General features: G+C 42.2%; 2 protein-coding genes across 3 annotated transcripts in view; both read left to right on the top strand.

The window, feature by feature from the left end:
- LOC146652748 (connector enhancer of kinase suppressor of ras 3-like) overlaps positions 1-1,244 on the top strand; it is a 50,964-nt gene extending 49,720 nt beyond the window's left edge. Inside the window, exon 13 of the mRNA XM_085381176.1 lies at positions 1,130-1,244. Within this exon, the coding sequence (XP_085237302.1) occupies positions 1,130-1,149 (20 nt within the window). The 3' untranslated portion in view covers positions 1,150-1,244. The remainder of the gene's footprint in view (positions 1-1,129) is intronic.
- Positions 1,138-18,368, top strand: LOC146652747 (interactor protein for cytohesin exchange factors 1-like). Of its 2 annotated transcripts, none has more exons than XM_085381178.1 (9): positions 1,138-1,216; positions 7,504-7,673; positions 8,769-8,842; positions 9,049-9,120; positions 9,803-9,858; positions 11,279-11,367; positions 13,342-13,597; positions 13,675-13,847; positions 14,843-18,368. In XM_085381178.1, exons 2-9 carry the CDS (start codon positions 7,515-7,517, stop codon positions 15,041-15,043), a joined length of 1,080 nt encoding a protein of 359 aa, XP_085237304.1. In that variant the 5' UTR covers positions 1,138-1,216; positions 7,504-7,514; the 3' UTR covers positions 15,044-18,368. The 2 variants fall into 2 exon arrangements, with proteins under 2 accessions (XP_085237304.1, XP_085237303.1); XM_085381177.1 differs by lacking the exon at positions 1,138-1,216 and adding an exon at positions 1,304-1,370.
- The last annotated feature ends 960 nt before the right edge of the window (positions 18,369-19,328 follow it).

The raw sequence follows: 19,328 nt of genomic DNA, 5'->3' as shown, positions 1-19,328 counted from the left end.
TTTTTGCAGCTCGTAGTTTTCATGGAATATGATAATGTATTTGTCAGGCTCCGGGGGAGGCTGGAGCCTGTTCCAGCTACCAGTGAGCAAGAGGCGGGGCATACTCTGGACAGTTGCCAGTCTCTCACAGGGCTAACAGGATATTATTTAAATATTTGATAGATTTTTATGTTCCACTGGGAACAAAATATTGGCTCATGAGATTTGAAAAATCATTGCATTTTGTTTTTTATTTACATTTAACACTATGCTGTAGCTTTTTGGAGTTGTGTTATAGCTGCAGATAAACCTTCATAAGAAAAACTGAGATGACCATGTTAGGAATATCTCCTCCCACTGACTCAAGAAAAAAACTGTCTGACACCCATCTGAGCTCACAGAAAACTTGCACATTCACTGATTTATTTATTTTGTCCGATTTTAATATGAACATCCACCATTTTAAGAGTAGATATATGACAGAAAACAAGAAAAGGCAATAACAGGTCCACTTTAATCTGTTTAAATGCTAAATCAAACTTTAGCTTTTCTGGTGTTTTTTATTTTATTTTTTATAAATAATTAGTGAATTCTGTTGTTTGAATCGGGCTTTGCTGTGTTACAAGATCAGTGTCAATGAAGCAAAGTGTAAGCTGTTCATTATCTGGTTCTAAATGAGCTAGTCCCTCAGGTAATAATCTTAAAGGGCACATATGAAGCTGTCAAAGACTAACAGCTCCATCTCGTGGACCCTGTGGTGAACTGCAGTTTGAACTTATGCCTACTATTAAACTCTCATTCAGCTCTGCAGCTGTGTAATAGACAGACTCAGGTGTATCTTTAGAATAGTCCACATTTTCTTCTGTAATATTTGAGTGGATGCTCAGGAAATTTGTAGCAAACAAATGTTTAGAGCTAAAATATGCAGACTGGTGCATGAACACATTTCACCCCACTATAGTTGGCAATAAGGCGGCCTTGAAGTTTTATTTTCTGCTACAAGAAGGCTGAATGTCAATGACATGTGTCTCTTTGATTTGACTGTAAGAGGGAAATGGTGTGAGATACTGAAGTCGGATGTCTCCACTGTAACTAAACAGCACTGCATAAATTTGCTTAATTTCCTGAAAATAAGTTTTATTTTCTACAGAGCAAACGGGAAGTTTCTGAGAAACAGACGAGGGCATAAAGATCACGAAGAGCACCGAAACAGGAAGGACGCTGTGGAGTCTGAGTGGTGCGTTTATGTAGAGCGTGAGTGTGATTTTGTGACTTTGTGGTCTGCTGATGTGTTAACATAACTTCTCACAAGCGGAGCACACTTCAGTTCCTCCTGTGCTGCGCGTCTGTCTGCAGGAAACGCATTACACTGCCGGACACCCAGACTGCAGGTAAGGGCGCTTGTTTCGGCAAAGTTTCTTGCTTCAGTCCCCCCTCTGTTTCATTTGGCGCGTGTACAGAAACCTTAGCTAGACAGAGACATGTAAAGTTAAGACTAACGAGACCACAAACATCTGCCCAGTCTCATACAATTAGCGGTGAGTCTGTAGAGGGTTTTTTGTTTTTTTTTTGGTGACCGAGGTAAACTGGTTTTAGAGTACACAGGAAAAACAAAAAAAGGAACCGCTAACAGATGAAATATGCAGCATCATGCAATATCTCTAATACTGTAAACCTCTAAAGTGCAAGGTAAAGTGTTAAAAAACAGACAAAGAAATCAAATTTCATTATATCATATATTATTTTTAGCTGTTTTGGACCTCACAATTACACCACGTGATCTTTACAGGTATGCGTTCATACATTTTCCTACCAGAAACTTGTGATTCAGTGCAGTTGCATTTATACAGCATCCCATGAAACTCTTTTATATTGTAAGGTAAAGTAAGGTAAGCACTTGGTGATGGTGGGGAAGAAGAGACCTCCAACAGAATCAGGCTCAGGAATGGGCGGCCATGCTGTGACTGGTTGCAAAACGATGGGAAAAAAGACCAAAAAACAGGATAAATAATTCAATGTAAATATTAATACATGTTCAGCTATAAATGCATGTGGAGTGGAAAAGAAGTGCACAGTGCATCATGGGAAGTCCCCCAGCAGCCTGAGCGTATAGCACACATGTATACCACCTACTAAACAGTGGAACATGACACCCACAGAGATGTTGTATACTCAACTTTGGTATCAACATATTCATGATCAGCATGTCCAGGATATCTTTGCCTTATCTTCACAGAGATGAAACGCAGTGTAAAGGCTGAGGACAAGTGAAGTTTAAATATCAAAACAGAACTCGGACCAGGAAGTCCGCTTAGCCTACTTGCAAGGTCAGCAATTATAAAATGTCTTGCTGTAGCAACCATGATTTAAGGCATGCTTAACACAAAAAATCTTTTTAATCTTACAGGAAACACACACACGCACACAGAAAATCAGTGTTTCCTGTAAATTATGCTTGCTAATTAAGGAAAGGCAAAGACTTCAAAGACATCAGACTGTCTCTAAAACCTACAGACTCTCCTATACCTGCACACTAACAACTGAATTTACATAATTTACACAGAAGTGACTGGACAGTACATGGAGACTTCTGCATACTACTATGACGCATAAATTACCACCCCCGTTAGAAGTGAAAGGTTAAACCTGAAGTTTCCCCAATAACTTATACAGAACAGTGCAGAACTGTGATGCCCCTCCCTGCCCTATCCTATTTGTGTGAATGTGTTAATATTCATTAAACCAACTTCCACACTGTGATATAAATGAATACATAACTTCATTTCCTCTTCCTTTCTGTTTGTGTGAGTGTATCTGACATCAGACAGCTGACATGAGAATGTTGTCAGCTGCTGCAGGTCTCTCTTCCATCCTGTCTGGCAGCAGTCTTCTTTGCTGTTTGTGTTTTGCTAGTTTTGGGTAAATACCTAATTTTGTACTTAAGCAAAGCTTCTTGCCACATACCGTGCGCACATTTAAGATGAATGGGGGATCATCCCGGATATTCACACCATGTTAGTGTTTGGGCCATTGTTGAAACCACCTTTCCTTGTCGTTGCTAAATGCTAAATTAGGTAGAATGGCTTTCTTGGGTCAGGCTTAACATTTTGTTTAGATGCGTTACTTGACTCTTGAGTTAAGCTGCTCTTTTACCACAACTTAACTTAAGTTCCTATTTTTGTTCCTATTTTTGTTTGGTACATATACTCATCTGTTCTCTTCTATAACCACATAAGTTCATGAGTCATGTATTCCTTTAGTAGGTTTACTTGAAGTGAGCTTTTAATGCTGGTAAAACTGGTGTGTAAATACCCGTCATGCATATCTGTCCGGAATCAAGGTTTGGGATTAGTGTGGGTGGATTACCTGGGACTTGTTGTTTTTGTTTGTTTGTTTGTTTTTCATTTTACATTGAATATATGGTTACCCTATTCAAGAAAAAAAAACTATTTAATGCTCACGTTCATGGTCTTCATGCCTTTATTACTCCAGCATAGCTCTCCTCTCTTACCTGTCTCACCTACCTGTCACTTCCTCTGTAGCCTGGCTGTGGCTGTGTCCCAATTCAGGGTCTGCACGCTTGAAGTATGCACACTACACATACGTACGTACGGTGCGTACTATAAGTACGAGCAGTGCGGAAGTGAAGCAACCATGATACTAACTGCGAGAAACGTTACATACAGCTTTGTTTGACAGAAATGAAGGAGAAAAAATGTTTTGTTGGTCATTCATTTTTGTCATGACATCACTTTGATTAGTTGAGTATCTGAGGCTGAAACCACGGGACTATAAAACATGATTGTTGGGCTTCATTCCTGTACTGAACAGTCATTTCAAGATTACTTAGTAAATAACAATTAGCTAATGTTGTTCATGAGACTAAAGTCATCTCACTGTGGTAATGTAAATATATATATATATATATATCCTTCAAGCTCGGGTCCTCTACCAGAGGCCTGGGAGCTTGAGGGTCCTGCGCAGTATCTTAGCTGTTCCCAGGACTGCGCTCTTCTGGACAGAGATCTCCGATGTTGTTCCCGGGATCTGCTGGAGCCACTCGCCTAGATTGGGAGTCACCGCACCTAGTGCTCCGATTACCACGGGGACCACTGTTACCTTCACCCTCCACATCCTCTCGAGCTCTTCTCTGAGCCCTTGGTATTTCTCCAGCTTCTCGTGTTCCTTCTTCCTGATATTGCTGTCATTCGGAACCGCTACATCGATCACTACGGCCGTCTTCTTCTGTTTATCTACCACCACTATGTCCGGTTGGTTAGCCACCACCATTTTGTCCGTCTGTATCTGGAAGTCCCACAGGATCTTAGCTCGGTCATTCTCCACCACCCTTGGGGGCATCTCCCATTTTGACCTCGGGACTTCCCGGTTATACTCGGCACAGATGTTCCTGTACACTATGCCGGCCACTTGGTTATGGCGTTCCATGTATGCCCTGCCTGCTAGCATCTTGCACCCTGCTGTTATGTGCTGGATTGTCTCTGGGGCATCTTTACACAGCCTGCACCTGGGGTCTTGCCTGGTGTGATAGACCCCAGCCTCTATGGATCTTGTGCTCAGAGCTTGTTCTTGTGCTGCCATGATTAGTGCCTCTGTGCTGTCTTTCAGTCCAGCTTTGTCCAGCCACTGGTAGGATTTCTGGATGTCAGCCACCTCCTCTATCTGCCGGTGGTACATACCGTGCAGGGGCCTGTCCTTCCATGATGGTTCCTCGTCTCCCTCCTCTTTCTTGGGTTTCTGCTGCCATGCCATGCATGGTAAGGAGCTTTCTTGTCTTTATGTCAGTAGCTTCTATCTCCTCCTTTGGCCAACTTATTATACCAGCTGGGTACCTGATCACGGGCAGGGCGTGGGTGTTGATAGCCTGGATCTTGTTCTTACTGTTCAGCTGACTCCTCAGGACTTGCCTGACCCTCTGCAGGTACTTGGTGGTTGCAGCTTTCCTAGCAGGCTCTTCATGGTTCCCATTCGCCTGCGGGATCTATGTCTGCAATGTTGCCTTCTGGTAGCTCGATCCCCTCAGTTCTGACTTCCCTCTCTTTGTTATCATCCGACTACACTTCTCCAGCCCGAATGTCATTGCTGTATATCCTGGTAGTGTGGATCAGTGAATCGATGTCTCGTTCACTTGCATAGATTCGCATACAGCTTGATGTCATCCATGTACAGGAGGTGGCTGACAACTGCTCCATTCCGTAGTCGGTATCTCACTGGTTCAGGCCTATGCAGAACAGCAGTGGGGACAGAGCATCTCCTTGGTAGATCCCGCACTTGATGGTGACTTATGCTATGGGCTTGGAGTTGGCCTCTAGTGTTGTACACCACATACCCATTGAGTTCCTGATGAAGGCTCTTAGGGTCCTGTTGATCTTGTACAATTCTAAGCATTCCTGTATCCATTAACATCATCTAGCAGACCTTCTGAGGGTACTTCACTTAATCTTGGTAACTGGCTACGGGGGATCCAGGTCTCAAGCTTGGCCAGTTCCTCTCGCACTCAACGATCCTTCTCCTATTGCACTTGGGGCTTACTTGCGTAGTAGCATTCCAACAACGCCCTGTTTTCGTCTCTTGCCCACTGATGCCTTCTTGTTCCAGTAGCCCACTTCTCGTCAGGGTGCCCTGGTTCCTCAACACCTGACCTTGTTGAACCGGGCGACGTCCGAGCTTATCCCAGGGTTAGGGATAATACTGATGAAGACTTACACCTGGTAGTGACATAAATTTTGGATAGAAAAGAGAGAGAATTTATTCAAAACATAGACAAAATTGAAAACCTTTGCCCACTGGGGCAACAGGGGCCAAACTTCACTTTGAGTGAAGTTTGGCTCATGTGAGAAGAGAGCAGCATTAGTTCCTATTTTTGTTTGGTTCATATGTTTTTTTGTTCTCTATTGTAACCACATAAGCGTATGAGTCGTGCATTTCTTTGGTAGGTTGACTTTGGGTGTTAACTTTCTGTGCTGATAGAATTGCAGAGCATTAATGTTAGTAATATGAGAGTTAAGATTATATCACAGATGTTACAGAGTAAAATGTCGCAGTTGGGAAACTTGCCATGCAGATAATGCAGCATATGAAACACACTAAATACCCCACTCTGTCAGTATAAATATACAAAAAGGGTCAGACAAACACAGAAAAATGACTCTATTAGTGCCACCTTTGAGCGGGTTAAACAAGCAAACCCCAAGGATGGTAAGGGTCCACAATGGCACTCTGCACCTTTGAGATGGTCCAAATTTCAGATATACTGAAGGTTATCATGGTGGCACCTCTGATCGCATTGCACAGGTCGACTTTTTTTCTAGTTTGTTTTGAAACCAACAAATAAAAAAATGAAAGTTTACAAAAACAAAAAAGGAAGAAAACGTTGCTCTCATGGCTTTTGTGACAGATGCTCTTCAGTGGGGTGGGTAGAAGTCCAACAACAAAACCCAAACCTTGCAAGCATAACAGCTCAAGCATTGTGTCTACAGGTAAAACTATGTTTTGAGATGATTCTTCAAGCAGTTTGGCAGAAAACTATCAACATGCATCAATTCTAAGTCATCACTGATCCTAATAAAAGTAAAAAAAAGTTTTATCTTATGACAGAGTGCCTTGCTTGTTCTCTATTGTTATTAGAATACCACAAATTATCTGTCAAGACTTCCTGAAACTTGTTTTTATAGAAAATGAAAGGGCAGACTCAACAAAGAAAGAATGAAACAGTCTCATCTGTATGAGTTGATCAAAAGAGACAGAAAAGCAGCTCAATGATGTTGTTTATTCTAAAATTAGTGCCAAAACCGAACATCAGAGTGTGCAGATAAACCGGTAAACAGTGGAATTAGGACAGCATGATTTAAAAACATTTGCACTACCCAGGCCTTTGTATTTTTAGGACACACTGAGGTCTACAGAGAAGATCAGGAGTCTGTTTGAAAACTCATAAATACCAAATCAGGAAACCAAAAGTGGCTGAACATAGGATGACCACTGCACCGAGGCTCTGTGGGTTTCAGCCTGCTGCTCACAGCTGCAGGCAGCGTGGGGCATTTGACAAACGTGACACAAATGTACAAATTTACTTAACTGCTTGTTAAGTAAAACTAAAATAAGTTTCAATCAATAAAATAATGTTAAAAGTAAATTAAAAATGGAAATACAGGAAGATAAACTGCAAGAAGAACAGACAATGAAAATCTGTCTAAAAAGATAAATGTATAATTTAATAAGGAGCTGAATAAATAAAAATGGATATACAATAAAATAAAAGTCAACAATAGAGGTAAAATAAATACAGGTGAATAAGTTAAATATTGTACATTAAAGTGTCTCAGGTCTTATAGCTGAAGAAATAACTCAATAAATCCAATAAAGTAAGCAGGTCTGAAATTAGTAAAAATAGTTGTCCAGTTGTCTGAGTACATGTGAGGCCCCTAAGGAGCATCATTGTTGGATGGCTCCTCCCTCTGATCTGAAGATCTGAACCTGTAACCTGCCTTCCTCCTTCTCCTGCAGAGTCTGCAGCCATGAGTCGGCGTCGGGTTTCGGTCAAAGACCTGGGAGCGGTGGACTGTCAGGGATGGCTGCACCGGAAGAAGGAGAGCCGTAGCTTCCTGGGAAGCAGATGGAAGAGATACTGGTTTGTCCTGCAGAGGAGCTCTCTGTACTGGTACAGTAACGAGATGGTGAGCCACAGTTATCTCACAGTTAAGCCCTACAGCTCAAACAACGTGCAGTAGAATTCAGGTCTGACATGTGCGATTAGCATCAGAAAATCTGTTCCCGGTTTGCGGAGACTTTGCAAAACTTGAATGAGCACTGTATTCTTAATCTTGGACTCTATTAGAGTGTTTTTGCATGATTCATAGTTCAAAATAATCCTTCTTTATCTTATACTCCTCATTTGATCCTCTATCCTTATTTGAGCTGCCCACCCTACCTTGAAGCTAGCTTGATTCTGATTGGTTGCCCCTCTTAAAAGTTTAAATAGAAGTTGGGTGGGGCTTTTGGTGTCTGAGTTGACCATATTATGGGTACCTAACTCTGTGACATCACGCAGAGATAAAAAGTAGACCTAAATATCTGAGTGCTGAAGCTCACAATGTTTACCTGTACACACAGTGACCTCGTGAAACTTTCGGATATGATGTGTCAGACAATTGCATGAAAGTTGCTCCTAAAGCCACGAACATGCCCAAGATATCTAGTTTAAAGTGGAGGGGAGCTCTAAATAGATTTTAAGTGGCTGAGTTATACATGAAAATAACCTTTGCAGTTGAAGTCCAAACTGTTGTTGAAGCAGGTTTTAACATGGGAGTCTGTGGGGCCTGACTCACTGTTGAAGTGAGCCTTAGAAGAAGTGCTGCCTGTGTGTGACACACATGACATCTTTTAGAAAAATAAATAACTAAATTACGTGGTTTTGAAATTTTTTAAGTTTCTACTTTGATACAAATACATTAATATTCCATATAAATGTGTTTAAATAGAAACATCTCTTATATGTTAAGAATCATATGTAAATCCCTTTATCTCTGTGAAGCTGTAAATTTAAATAAGCATATAGTCAAACCACACTAAGACACGAAGTAGGTCAAACTGCAACCAAACAGACAGATAGAGCACAGTCCACAGCGATGTGCATCCTCTGGCTCTGACCACTGACACTTTGCTGAGATCACACAGGAACCTGAGATACAGACACATTGTTTTCTGCAGACTTCACTGCATTAAAGTGTTTCTCATCAGGTTTTCTGAGCTCTTTTTGCTCCTCTCTGCAGGCTGAGAAAGCTGATGGATTCATCAACCTGTCAGGCTTTACCATCGAACAGGCCAAAACCTCCAGGAAGAAATAGTATGACATGTTTTGTTTTTTTAAATTTTCCCCTCTTAAACCACAAGACTTTTTGCTGTTTGTACACTCTCTGTTGCTAAAGCATCTTAAAAAAAATGTCTCAGTGGTGAGAGATCCGCTGCAAGGCATTTGTTTTCCACATCTTCACCAACTGCTTTATATAGTGCATTGAATTTACCATTACTTTGCTCTGTGTTGTGTTTCAGTGTCATAACAGCCAGTCATCCTAATGTAGTGACTATTACTATTGGTGCTGAGAGCTACATAGAAATGAATAAGTGAGTACTTTTAACCCATTGTTATTATTTTATCATATGTCATTGAGTTGACTGATACTGCTTCTCTTTATTTCCTGTCATTGACTGCGTACACTTACAGGAATGAATTCTTCTATAAAATATGACTTTTGACAGTTTTTATACACTTGGTGCTGAATGATGTTATAGAGATTTGGATAGAGATGCCCCTCCCATCTACTGTTTAAACCTTACACATGGAGCAGCCAATCAGAGGTTGGCTTAAAGGGGGTCAGTTCAGTCTAGTAATGCATGTGATGCTGGAAATCAGCATCTTAGGCCCACTTTGAGGGTTTATACCAGCAGAAAAATGTCATTATAACTTTTCAAACTGATCCACATAAGGCAGAAACTGTTGAGATTTTGCAGACATGCTTGTCTCAGAATGTCCTCTCCTGACTTTAGTGGCTTAGTCTTATAGAAAAGAGTGAAGCCTAGAATTAGTGACATTTGCACTTCAGCCAGTGGTGGCTGAGAAACTTTGCTCTGAACTAATAAGTATCACTATTCTGTGTCAGAAAGTACAGTCATTTCCTCCTCCCATCCTTTTAATGTCATGTTTCTTTTTATTGATTCATTGCAGTACACCGTGTAGTATGTTGCATGTTGTGTGTCATTTGTAGAGTTTAATGCAGTGTGTGTGTGTGTGTGTGTGTGTGTCCAGGTGGATCAGTAAACTGACAGAAGCAGCTGAACTAGATGAGGCAATCAACAGTGAAGGTGAGAGGATTAAAAATAAGAATCTACCAAAATGATGATGGTGACACAGCTGCAGTCTGAAGTTTCACACACTCATGAGCATGACTGTCAGGGTAACTCTGGCTTTTAATAATTTCTTTGAACTCTTTAAATCAAACGTAACATTATGACCACTGACAGGCGACATGAATAACACTGATCATCATGGTGGCAACTGTTAGTGGGTGAGGCACATTAGGGTGAACATTTTGTTCTCAGAAACTGGCAAACATAAAGATTTGAACAACACGGGCCAAACTGTCATAGCCAGACGTCTGGGACAGAGCATCTACAAACCTGCAGCACTTGTGTGGTGCTTCTAGTCTGCAGGGGTCAGTATCTGTCAAAAGGGTTCCAAGGAGGGAACGGTGGTGGACCAGTGACAGGGTCACGGGGGGCCAAGGCTAACTGATGCACGTAGGCAGCAAAGGCTGGCCTGTGTGGCCAATCCAGCAAACAAGACGTTGTAGCTTAAATTCCTGAAAAAGTTTATGCTGGTTCTGATAGAAAGGTGTCAGAACACGCATGGTCTGCATAGTTACAGACCAGTCAGGGTGCCCATGCTGACCCCTGTCAACCACAAAAAGTAAAGAAGAAGGACTACCTGCAAATTCTTCAACATTGCCTCAACTCTACATTTGAAACTTGTTGAAACTGACACATTTGGGTTCTCCTGTGGGACAATGATCCCAAAAACATTAAAACTGATTAAATCAAATTAACATTAAGCTTTTAGAATGGCCTTCCCGAAGGCCTGACCTCAGCCCTAATGAAAATATGTGGATACACTCAAAAGCTCAAAAGTCCAGTTTTTTCAGAGTCATTAGAGATGTGTGCTGTGCAATCCTTCCACTGTGGATGAAGAACTGTGCAGAGAAATCATTAATGCCAAAAAATACCATGACATACTCACGATGAGTGTCTGTAAACGTCTGACCACAGTTACTTCCCACTAATGTATCTCTCTTACAACTAACATTTCACACACTGCACCCTCTTCTTTTCTTTGATTACCCCAGCTTTCCTTTCCATCTTCACAAATTTGGTTTTCTAAAATTTCTTTGCTCATTCCTGTCCCTTTAAAGGAAGGTGGTATTTTTCCCTTTTTCATATATTTTTTCCTTGACACACTTCCTCTCCCTTTCCCATTGCTACATCTTCCTTTCCAGTTTTCATTCCTTTTTTCCCATTTACCCTTTCTCAGTTTTTCCTTCTTTTTTGTTTTTTCTATCATTCTTTCACTCTGATTTTCATCACATCTTCACATGTGTCTTCCCATTTCTTGTCTCATGTTATCTCTTTCACTGATCTGTTGGTCCTCTAGTTTCCTTCACACATTATCTATTTATTTTCTGCTTTGCTGCTTTCTTTACATTGTCTCTATTTATGCATGTGTGTGCAGAGCGCTACAGTGAGGGGAGTGATCAGGATGAAGAAGACTTGTCGTTTTCTTCTCTTGACTCTCAGCTGGATTCAGTGGCCACCCAAAATGTAAGTAAATGCATGAAGTCCATAGAAGAGAGCTTAATGTAAAAGTAAAATAGGCACTAGCCATACTGTAGATGGGGTAATACATTTGGGAACAAATGGTCTTTGGGCTGCAGCATTTTTAGCTGCAGTACCACAAATGACCACTGACGAAAACTCTGGCAAAGTTTGTTCAGGCTGTTGTATTGATTTTGATTGATCGATTTGAAACCATAGTTGGTAACACCAGTTTCTGAAATACCTTGGCATTAGTTTGGGGTGTCATCACGATGCCCATCTTTATCTACACTGATCAATAACATTAATACAAGCTGCACTCTGTGCATGATGAGGCCAAAGAAGCTATAACCTGTGATGTCACGTCCGCCGGCACAAGCTGTTGTTTTGGTGTTGTTTCAGCCAGTGGTGCATTTCTCAATTTTGTGTGAGACTGTGTCGGTTTTCTAACCCCAACCCTTTCTGAAAACAAAAAACCTCAAACTCTGTGATTAGTTTGCGTTCAGTTTTTACTTCCTGTAACAGCGCTGATGTGAAACTTTTGACTGAATGGGAAAACCTATTGTTCAGAAAGACACTGTGGTGGGTACGCACGCTGTAAATGCTGGTTTAAATGGTACGTAGCTGTGGCTATAGCACCATCAGTATTTGAAGCAACCTGTGCTGGTGGGTGTATTGGGGCACTAAAAGCTGAGTACCCAGCTCCTAGGCCTTGTTCCAGATTCAGATCTTCATCTGGAATTCCCCCTCAATTTGGATTTCCTATTCACAAAGTTGGAGCAGCCCAATTAACTCAAAGTTAACAGTGGCAGCAGTGAATGATACATGATTGGCTCTACCTCTCTAAGAACCAAAACAAGTCCTTCTTCACCAACCTTGCATTCATTGTAATTCTCTTCCTTTAATAATTCCTCCAACCCTCACAGAATCCCAGCTCGAACTTCACTTAATTATTCCAGCACACTGATTTCAGATAATCTCAGGATCTTGGCAAGAAAAGTGACTTCTTTGAGTTTTTTTAAGTCTTTACTGTACATCTTTGCTGATTTGATGAAAGCTGGCATAACCTTTACATTTGTGTGCTCCTTTTGTTTCCCTGATGCCTTGGAGGGAACAGTTTCTGCCCGCTGTTGGAGGGTCCTGATTACTCTAAGTTTCTTCCAGATGGTAGTGTCAGCATAGGATTATTTAATGGTCTGTGTGCATGGGCCTCCGGTAAACTTCAATGTTGAGGTTTCCATTCTCCTCAATGTGCACAGCACAGTCCAGAAACAGCAAATTATTATTATCCTTTGTTATATCACTGAGTTGACCTGAACAATGATTCACGTGAACAATTGGTGTCATCCACGTATCTGTACCAGAGGCTAGGTGATGTTCCTTTCCTGTTCCACCTAGCCACTTCCACTTCCTCCATACAAAGGTTGGCTAGAATGGGTAACACTGGGGAGGTCATGGCGCACACATGTCCTGATAAAGACCCACATCCTTTTTCATACCTTGGCACATGATCATTAGTAGGTCAACGAAACTCATGAGCATCATGAAACCAAAAATACAACAGGGAAGATTCAGAGTTGCTGAGCAGCTAGAGTCCTCTGTGAGACTATTTTGACATGTTTTCCTGCCAGAACATTTGAAAAGAAGATTCAAAAAGAGATAAAAAGAGATATCATATTTTTATTTAAAATGGTACACTTGCTCAGTTTAAACATTTGATAGGTATGTTCTCCTGATTCCTGAGTGGGTTTTTTCCAGTTTCCTACCATATTCCAAAGACGTGTATGGGGTCAGGTTGATTGGTTGTTCTAGCATGCCTGTGAGTGTGAACTGTTTTTTCCCCTCTGTGTTAGTCCTGTGACAGACTGACAACTTGTCCAGGTTGTATCTCTCACTGGGATAGGGGTTAATCAAGGGTTAATCTTAAATTTAAAATGACTGAAAACACATATTCTGAAACACTTTCTGCCCTTTTCACAGGGAAACCGTCTTCAGCCACCCTGGGAGTCTTTATCCTGCACCTCACTCCCCACCGTCTCATCAATAATCACTGAAAGCAGAAGCAGAACCAGCTCGGCTGGAAGCTCTATGAGCAAAAACCGAAGACAAAGACCAGTTTCTGAGGGCAGCGGTCGTCTGTCCTGGCTGGACCTCCCCAAGCAGGATGAAACCAGCGGAACACAGACTCCTCCTCTAATTCATGTTAGAGAGGAAAAAGAGGAGGACACAGTCCAGGGTAAACACCTGCAGCTACACGTGGTTATCATGTCGTCTCCTGCTACTTAACCTTACTGATTTTTTTCCTGTTTCCAGAAAAAACACCAGATGAGATGGAGAGCCTCTACAACCATCTGAAAGCAGCCAGCGTCAATCCAACTGGACAGACATTTCAGAGGGACTTCAGGGCCTCATTTATCCGGCGATGTAAGAATGAAAAAGTCAACGAAAAGGTTCACCTGGTCCGGATACTCAAAAGCACATTAAAGGTGAGTCTGAACTTTTGTCTTTAACTAAATGCCAAAAAAAAATGAAAGGGTTAGGGTACTCAGTTACACGTGCTGTTATCAAGCAGCAGACCCTGGGGCTGAAATGTCAAAGGGCCATCATTCATCAGCTGATGGAGGAATCCAAACAGCGTGTTGATTCCTCTAATGGCTGCTTCAGCCTGGCTCCAAAAGTGAGTCAATCCTAAAAGACGTGTTAAAGTGTCCAATTTTACAGTCGAAATTATCATGTTTACAGCCAGTATAAGAAGCTAAACCACATACTTAGATAATATCAAACAATAAATTCTTTATTTATCCCAAAATTTGGAAAAAATTACTGTGTAACACCAGTTAATTACATAGAAATACACATATACACATACGAATATGATACAGTAAGGAGCTATTCTTGAAAATGAATCCAGGTATCATGGTGGTAAGGATTGTCTGCACCTGTCCTTGAAGCAGCAGAGCTGTAACAGATGTTAGTCTTCGGCTACATGTGTGGTAAGTGGTGCAGAGGGTGTTCAAGATCCTTTATTGTTAACTTAGTTTGGTTGGTGATCAATAATTAATGGTACTCGTGGCCATTGATCAGTGGTCTTTGATCAATGGCCAACTGCAATGTTGAATTGCTAAGCTATCAGCTAATGCTAGCTGTCCTGCATAATACAGGGTCAATCGATGTTGACATGCAGACTGACTATCTAATAAATCCCTAGATTTTTATTTAAGGAGACTACTTCTGTGACTGCCTCTGACTTTATTAACAATAATATCTCCAAACTATCGCTCCCGACCTGAGCTGTTTTCTTGTAGCAGGTCTTTTCTTCTGTAAAACTGGACATTTTAATAAGGGAGTTAATGGGAACTGACCCGCTTTTGGGGACACCCTACACTAAACATTAGAAGTAATCTACACCCTGTTTGGATTCCTCCATGAGCTGATGCCTGATGGAGGATCACTGCATGTTTCTAACACTCGTGTTTTTCAGGCTAAAGAGTCCGAGCTGCTGGCTTTGGAGAAGATCCTGAATGAACCAAATCTCACAGCGCTCATGTACAGGGAGTGGAGACTCTCCAACACCATCCTGCTGCAAGATATCCTTCAGCACAACCAGGAAGCGGAGGGTGCCACAAGCCCAGACGGGATAGTGTCTGAGATTTTAGAGCTGCCCAACACTGCTGTACAGTAACGTTATGAAGTCTGAAAGACACTGAAAGACAAAAATGTCTAAACCCCACCATCATCCTGTGATGAGAGGAAGTTGGTTCCTACTCTGGATTGAATAACGATGCTACAAGTTTACTCAAGGTTAACCTTTAAATGCTTTTCACCTCACTTCTTTTCATGCAGCAGATTGGGATGTTTGTAGGTCTTTAAAGCTCAGGAAACACTGTTTTTAATTTCAAGCCAAAACTTTAATTTGTATTTGATTAATGTTTTTTTGTTTTTTTTTGACGATTTGCTTTATTTTGTGGATGTATTTTTTTAATATATAATTTCTGTTTATTTTATTTAAAAAGAGATGACCTCCACCAAGTAGCTTGTGTGACTTTTTTCAGTTTCTTTAGCAGGAATACTCCAAAGGAAATGATGGATCTGCATGATGGTTTTATGTGAAGTGGGGATCATTCCAGCTTAGAAGTGACTAAAGTGTTGGATTCAGCAACTTTTGGAAGGATTCTTTGAAATTGGAAAAAAATTGACATGTTGAGTCACAGCTTCACAAATACTTCCATCCATCCATCATCATTCCCGCTGCTTCACACTCGGCTGCGAACCGTTCCAGTGGGAGCTGGAGGCCATCACTCAATGAAGCCAACAGAACCACATCATCCGCAAAAAGCAGAGATGAGATTCTGAGGCCATCGAAGTGAAAGCCCTCCGCCACATGGCTGCGCCTTGAAATCCCGTCCATAAAAATTATGAACAGAATCGGAGCCCACCCATATGGAAAAGATATATATAAATCTTATAAAGTTTGTATCTGTCTTGTGTGAAACTTGTATGAAAAGCATACAAGAGTGAAAACAGATATAAGATCCCTTGAAAAATTATATAAATGAAACTTGTATGTTTTGGATACTTACTAAAATAATATCTGAAGGTGGCCACTTTCATGAGTAAATCATATAAGCCTTATATGATTCACTATATGAAGTAGGCCACATCTTATGCAAGTCTTTTATAAGTTTTTTTCTATTTCTTTTCCATATGGGCATCATCCGCCCAGGAACGAGTCCGACTTATTGCCAGCAATGTGAACCAAGCTCTTGCAACGGTTGTACAGGGATCGAATGGCCCGTAGCAATGAGCCAGACACCCCATACTCCCGCAGCACCTCCCACAGGACACCCCGAGGGACACGGTCGAATGCCTTCTCCAAGTCCAAAAAACACATGTAGACTGGTTGGGCAAACTCCCATGCACCCTCAAGTATCCTTGAAAGGATGACGAGCTGGTCCAGTGTTCCGCGACTGGGACGAAAACCGCATTGTTCCTCCTGTATCTGAGGTTCGACTAGCAGACGAACTCTCCTTTCCAGCACCCTGGCATAGACTTTCCCAGGGAGGCTGAGGAGTGTGATCCCCCTTCTTAAAGATGGGGACCACCACCCCAGTCTGCCAGTCCAGTAGTACTGCCCCTGATCTCCACGCAACATTGTAGAGGCGTGTCAACCAGGACAGCCCTATAATGTCCAGAGCCTTCAGGAACTCAGGGCGGACCTCATCCACACAAGGGGCTCTGCCACCAAGGAGTTGTTTAACTGCCTCAGTGACCTCGCCCCCAGAAATTGGCGGGTCATCCCCGTCATTCCCAGACCCTGCTTCCTCCTCGGAAGACGTGTCAGTGGGATCAAGGAGGTCTTCGAAGTACTCCTTCCACCGCCCGACAAATACTTTTCATGTTTAAATTTAAAAAATCTGGTAGACATTAACTCGGTATATGGGCTGGTTCTTATTCAATGTTTTTTTTATCTACTCTTCCTGAGCACTCAAAGCGCTTTATTCAACACGTTCACACATATCCACATCCACCTTTTTCTATGTCTAAGTGCTTTCTATCTAACATTAACACTGATGGATGCAGGAGCAACTCGGCGTTCAGGATCTTGCCCAAGGCCTCGTTGACATGCAGACCGGAGCAGCCAGGAGTCGAACCTTCTATGCCTTAACTTATTGTTGTAAATAAAATATTACAACTAATCTGGATTCAGGAGCCGAGTTCATGCCAGGTGTCCCTTCCAGTTATGAGCAGTGTTAAAATTTACTCAAAGTAAAAGCAAATATTGATGTTTGCAAAGATTTAAATGAATTTTCAGTGAAAGAAGAGGCGGGATCTGTATATATTTGTTGATACTTTTGTTGTGTGAACAAGTCTGAAGCAATGATTTTACGACAGCTTGTTTTCTACCTCTGAACTCGTTCACTGCAGTGTCGTCTTGAGGATGTCTCACATTTTTATCATCCAACACAAAAATCCCATTCAAGCTGGGGCTGCGGTCGAATGCTCAGTTTGAATCTGCTCATCATCAAGCTGATGCCTTGATTTAACATTTACAATAATTCAGTTTGCGTTTTTACATTCAGGTATAAGATACTTTATCATAGGTGTGTTTTGTTTGTCTCTGAGCGGAATGAAATAACACAATAAGAACATGTTGTATTCAGTCTTCTGACTGCAATACATCTAGAAACTCTAGAAATGCTGTGAAAATATTCTGCTATCAAACTGGTGGAAATGTAGGAACGGGTTCCCAAAAGGCACCGAAAGTAGAACTGGGTCTAAACTGGTGCTGCACCGGTGAAAGACAGGTTTTAAAGTCTGTTAATATTTTGCTTTTTGCTGTATTTATTGTACATTTGCAGTAAAATGTTTGAAGTTTCTCATTTTGTTGAGTCATTGTTTTACGGCACACTGTAGGAACCCAGTACTGACATTTCTCCACATTCAGATTTCAAGTTTGAAAAAGCGATTTTAACAAACTAGTGTTAGGAGGTTGAGGCTCCAACAACACGCGTTATTAAAACTCCTGGATTTGGCCTCTAGATGTCATCAGATTAAAAACAACCAATGTTGGAATCCTGTTTATGATTGAGGGCCACAGGTAAAATGCATGCAGGGGCAACATCAGTATTTATAAAGTGTGTGTATGATGTGTATAAGTTCTTTTCATTAAAAAAGAAAAGAAAAAAAAAGGTTTTCCTTTTAAACAGTAAGGTGGCATTTCTTGATAGCAGAAAAAAAGCTGCTGCTGACAACCCACCTCTGGCGCTGGTGCCCTACCCTCAGTTTTAAATGGATATAGACACTGAGGGTTTTCGGGAGGAGCCTGGGTCTAGGTGCGGCTTGCCGCTCTGGGGCGGGGGTACCTGGACCTGGGATATAGAGTATGTTTGGGGAGAGCGACTGTCTGGGCAGTGTCTATTTGTGTCTGTCTACACGTTGGGTGAGTGTCGAGTATTTGGTTGTGTATATGGGGGTGGGAATGCACGTTTGTGTCCGCGTGTGCCTGTTTGTCTGTGTCTATATGTCAGGTTGGGTCTTAGACTCAACCTCTCTGGGTACATCTCAGGCCCTCTAAAGTACGGAGGCCTATCTCCCCTCACCACACTCCCTGCCGGTGGCTGATGCCCTCAGACGTTGGTGTTTTGGTGGTTCTTGTCGACCTGGGCTGGGTGCTCATGTATGTACCGGCTCACTCCTGGTGGCCGATTGGCGGGGCCTGGCGCCTGTGGCCCGGTTGGGCCCCTTCCGGGGGGTGGGGTGCCCTCAGGCCTCTCGGCCTGAAGCTCGGTCCTCTCTGGCACAGCTGGCTGCCGGCAGGCACGCCACTGCAACCCCCTCTGGCTTCTGCTCCGTAGCTGCTGGGTGACCTCTTGTTTGGGGCTCTACTCAGCTCTTCCCAGGAGGGTGGCACGGTTCCCCCCCTTTAGTGGTCCTCCTTGGGTCCTCGTACTCTGGGGCCTCTGGATGTCTGGGGCCTGGATCTCCTCCATACCTGCTTCATGCCCTGGGGGACGGGGCTATGGCTCCCCACACTCCCTAGCAGATCGTTACATGGAGAAACCTTTGGAATACAAGCATGCTGATCCACACAGGTGTGCACACGGGTGTTCACAGACTTTCTTGGCTGCTGCCTCAAAGCACATTGTGCGCTGTCTATCGTGCGTGCTGTACAATATCGTTTAATATTTAGTATCTACTGTTATCTACTGCTAGCTAGTTTATTGTGATGGTGCTGTATTTATGTTGCTATTTTTTGTTTTTCTCTTCTGTTTTTTTTTTCTCCATACAGGTGATCCAGGTGTTTTGTTTTTCTTTCTTTCTTCCCCCCCTTCTCACCGTCTCTTCTCCCCTCCGTTTTTCTTTCTCTCCCTCTTTCTTTCATTCTTTCCCCCTGTCCTATCCCCCAGTCATGTCTGTCCCGTTTGTAGCAACCGAAAATAAAATAAATACATAATTATAATAAAGGT

Source organism: Rhamphochromis longiceps, linkage group LG15 (genome assembly GCF_057381845.1).
Source record: "Rhamphochromis longiceps isolate RC_006_pf linkage group LG15, R_longiceps_female_GT1.1, whole genome shotgun sequence".
Lineage (NCBI taxonomy): Eukaryota > Metazoa > Chordata > Actinopteri > Cichliformes > Cichlidae > Rhamphochromis > Rhamphochromis longiceps.
Note: the sequence above shows the minus strand (reverse complement) of the source record. Positions and strands in the feature narration are given on the sequence as shown.

What these genes read in the sequence shown, in the direction of transcription:
- LOC146652747 (XM_085381178.1), top strand. Translation starts at nt 7,515, where the DNA reads ATGAGTCGGCGTCGGGTTTCGGTCAAAGACCTGGGAGCGGTGGACTGT. An exon ending in AAAACCTCCAGGAAGAAATA is followed by an intron (nt 8,843 to 9,048) that starts GTATGACATGTT and finishes GTTGTGTTTCAG; the next exon opens with TGTCATAACAGCCAGTCATC. An exon ending in AGAGGAGGACACAGTCCAGG is followed by an intron (nt 13,598 to 13,674) that starts GTAAACACCTGC and finishes TCCTGTTTCCAG; the next exon opens with AAAAAACACCAGATGAGATG.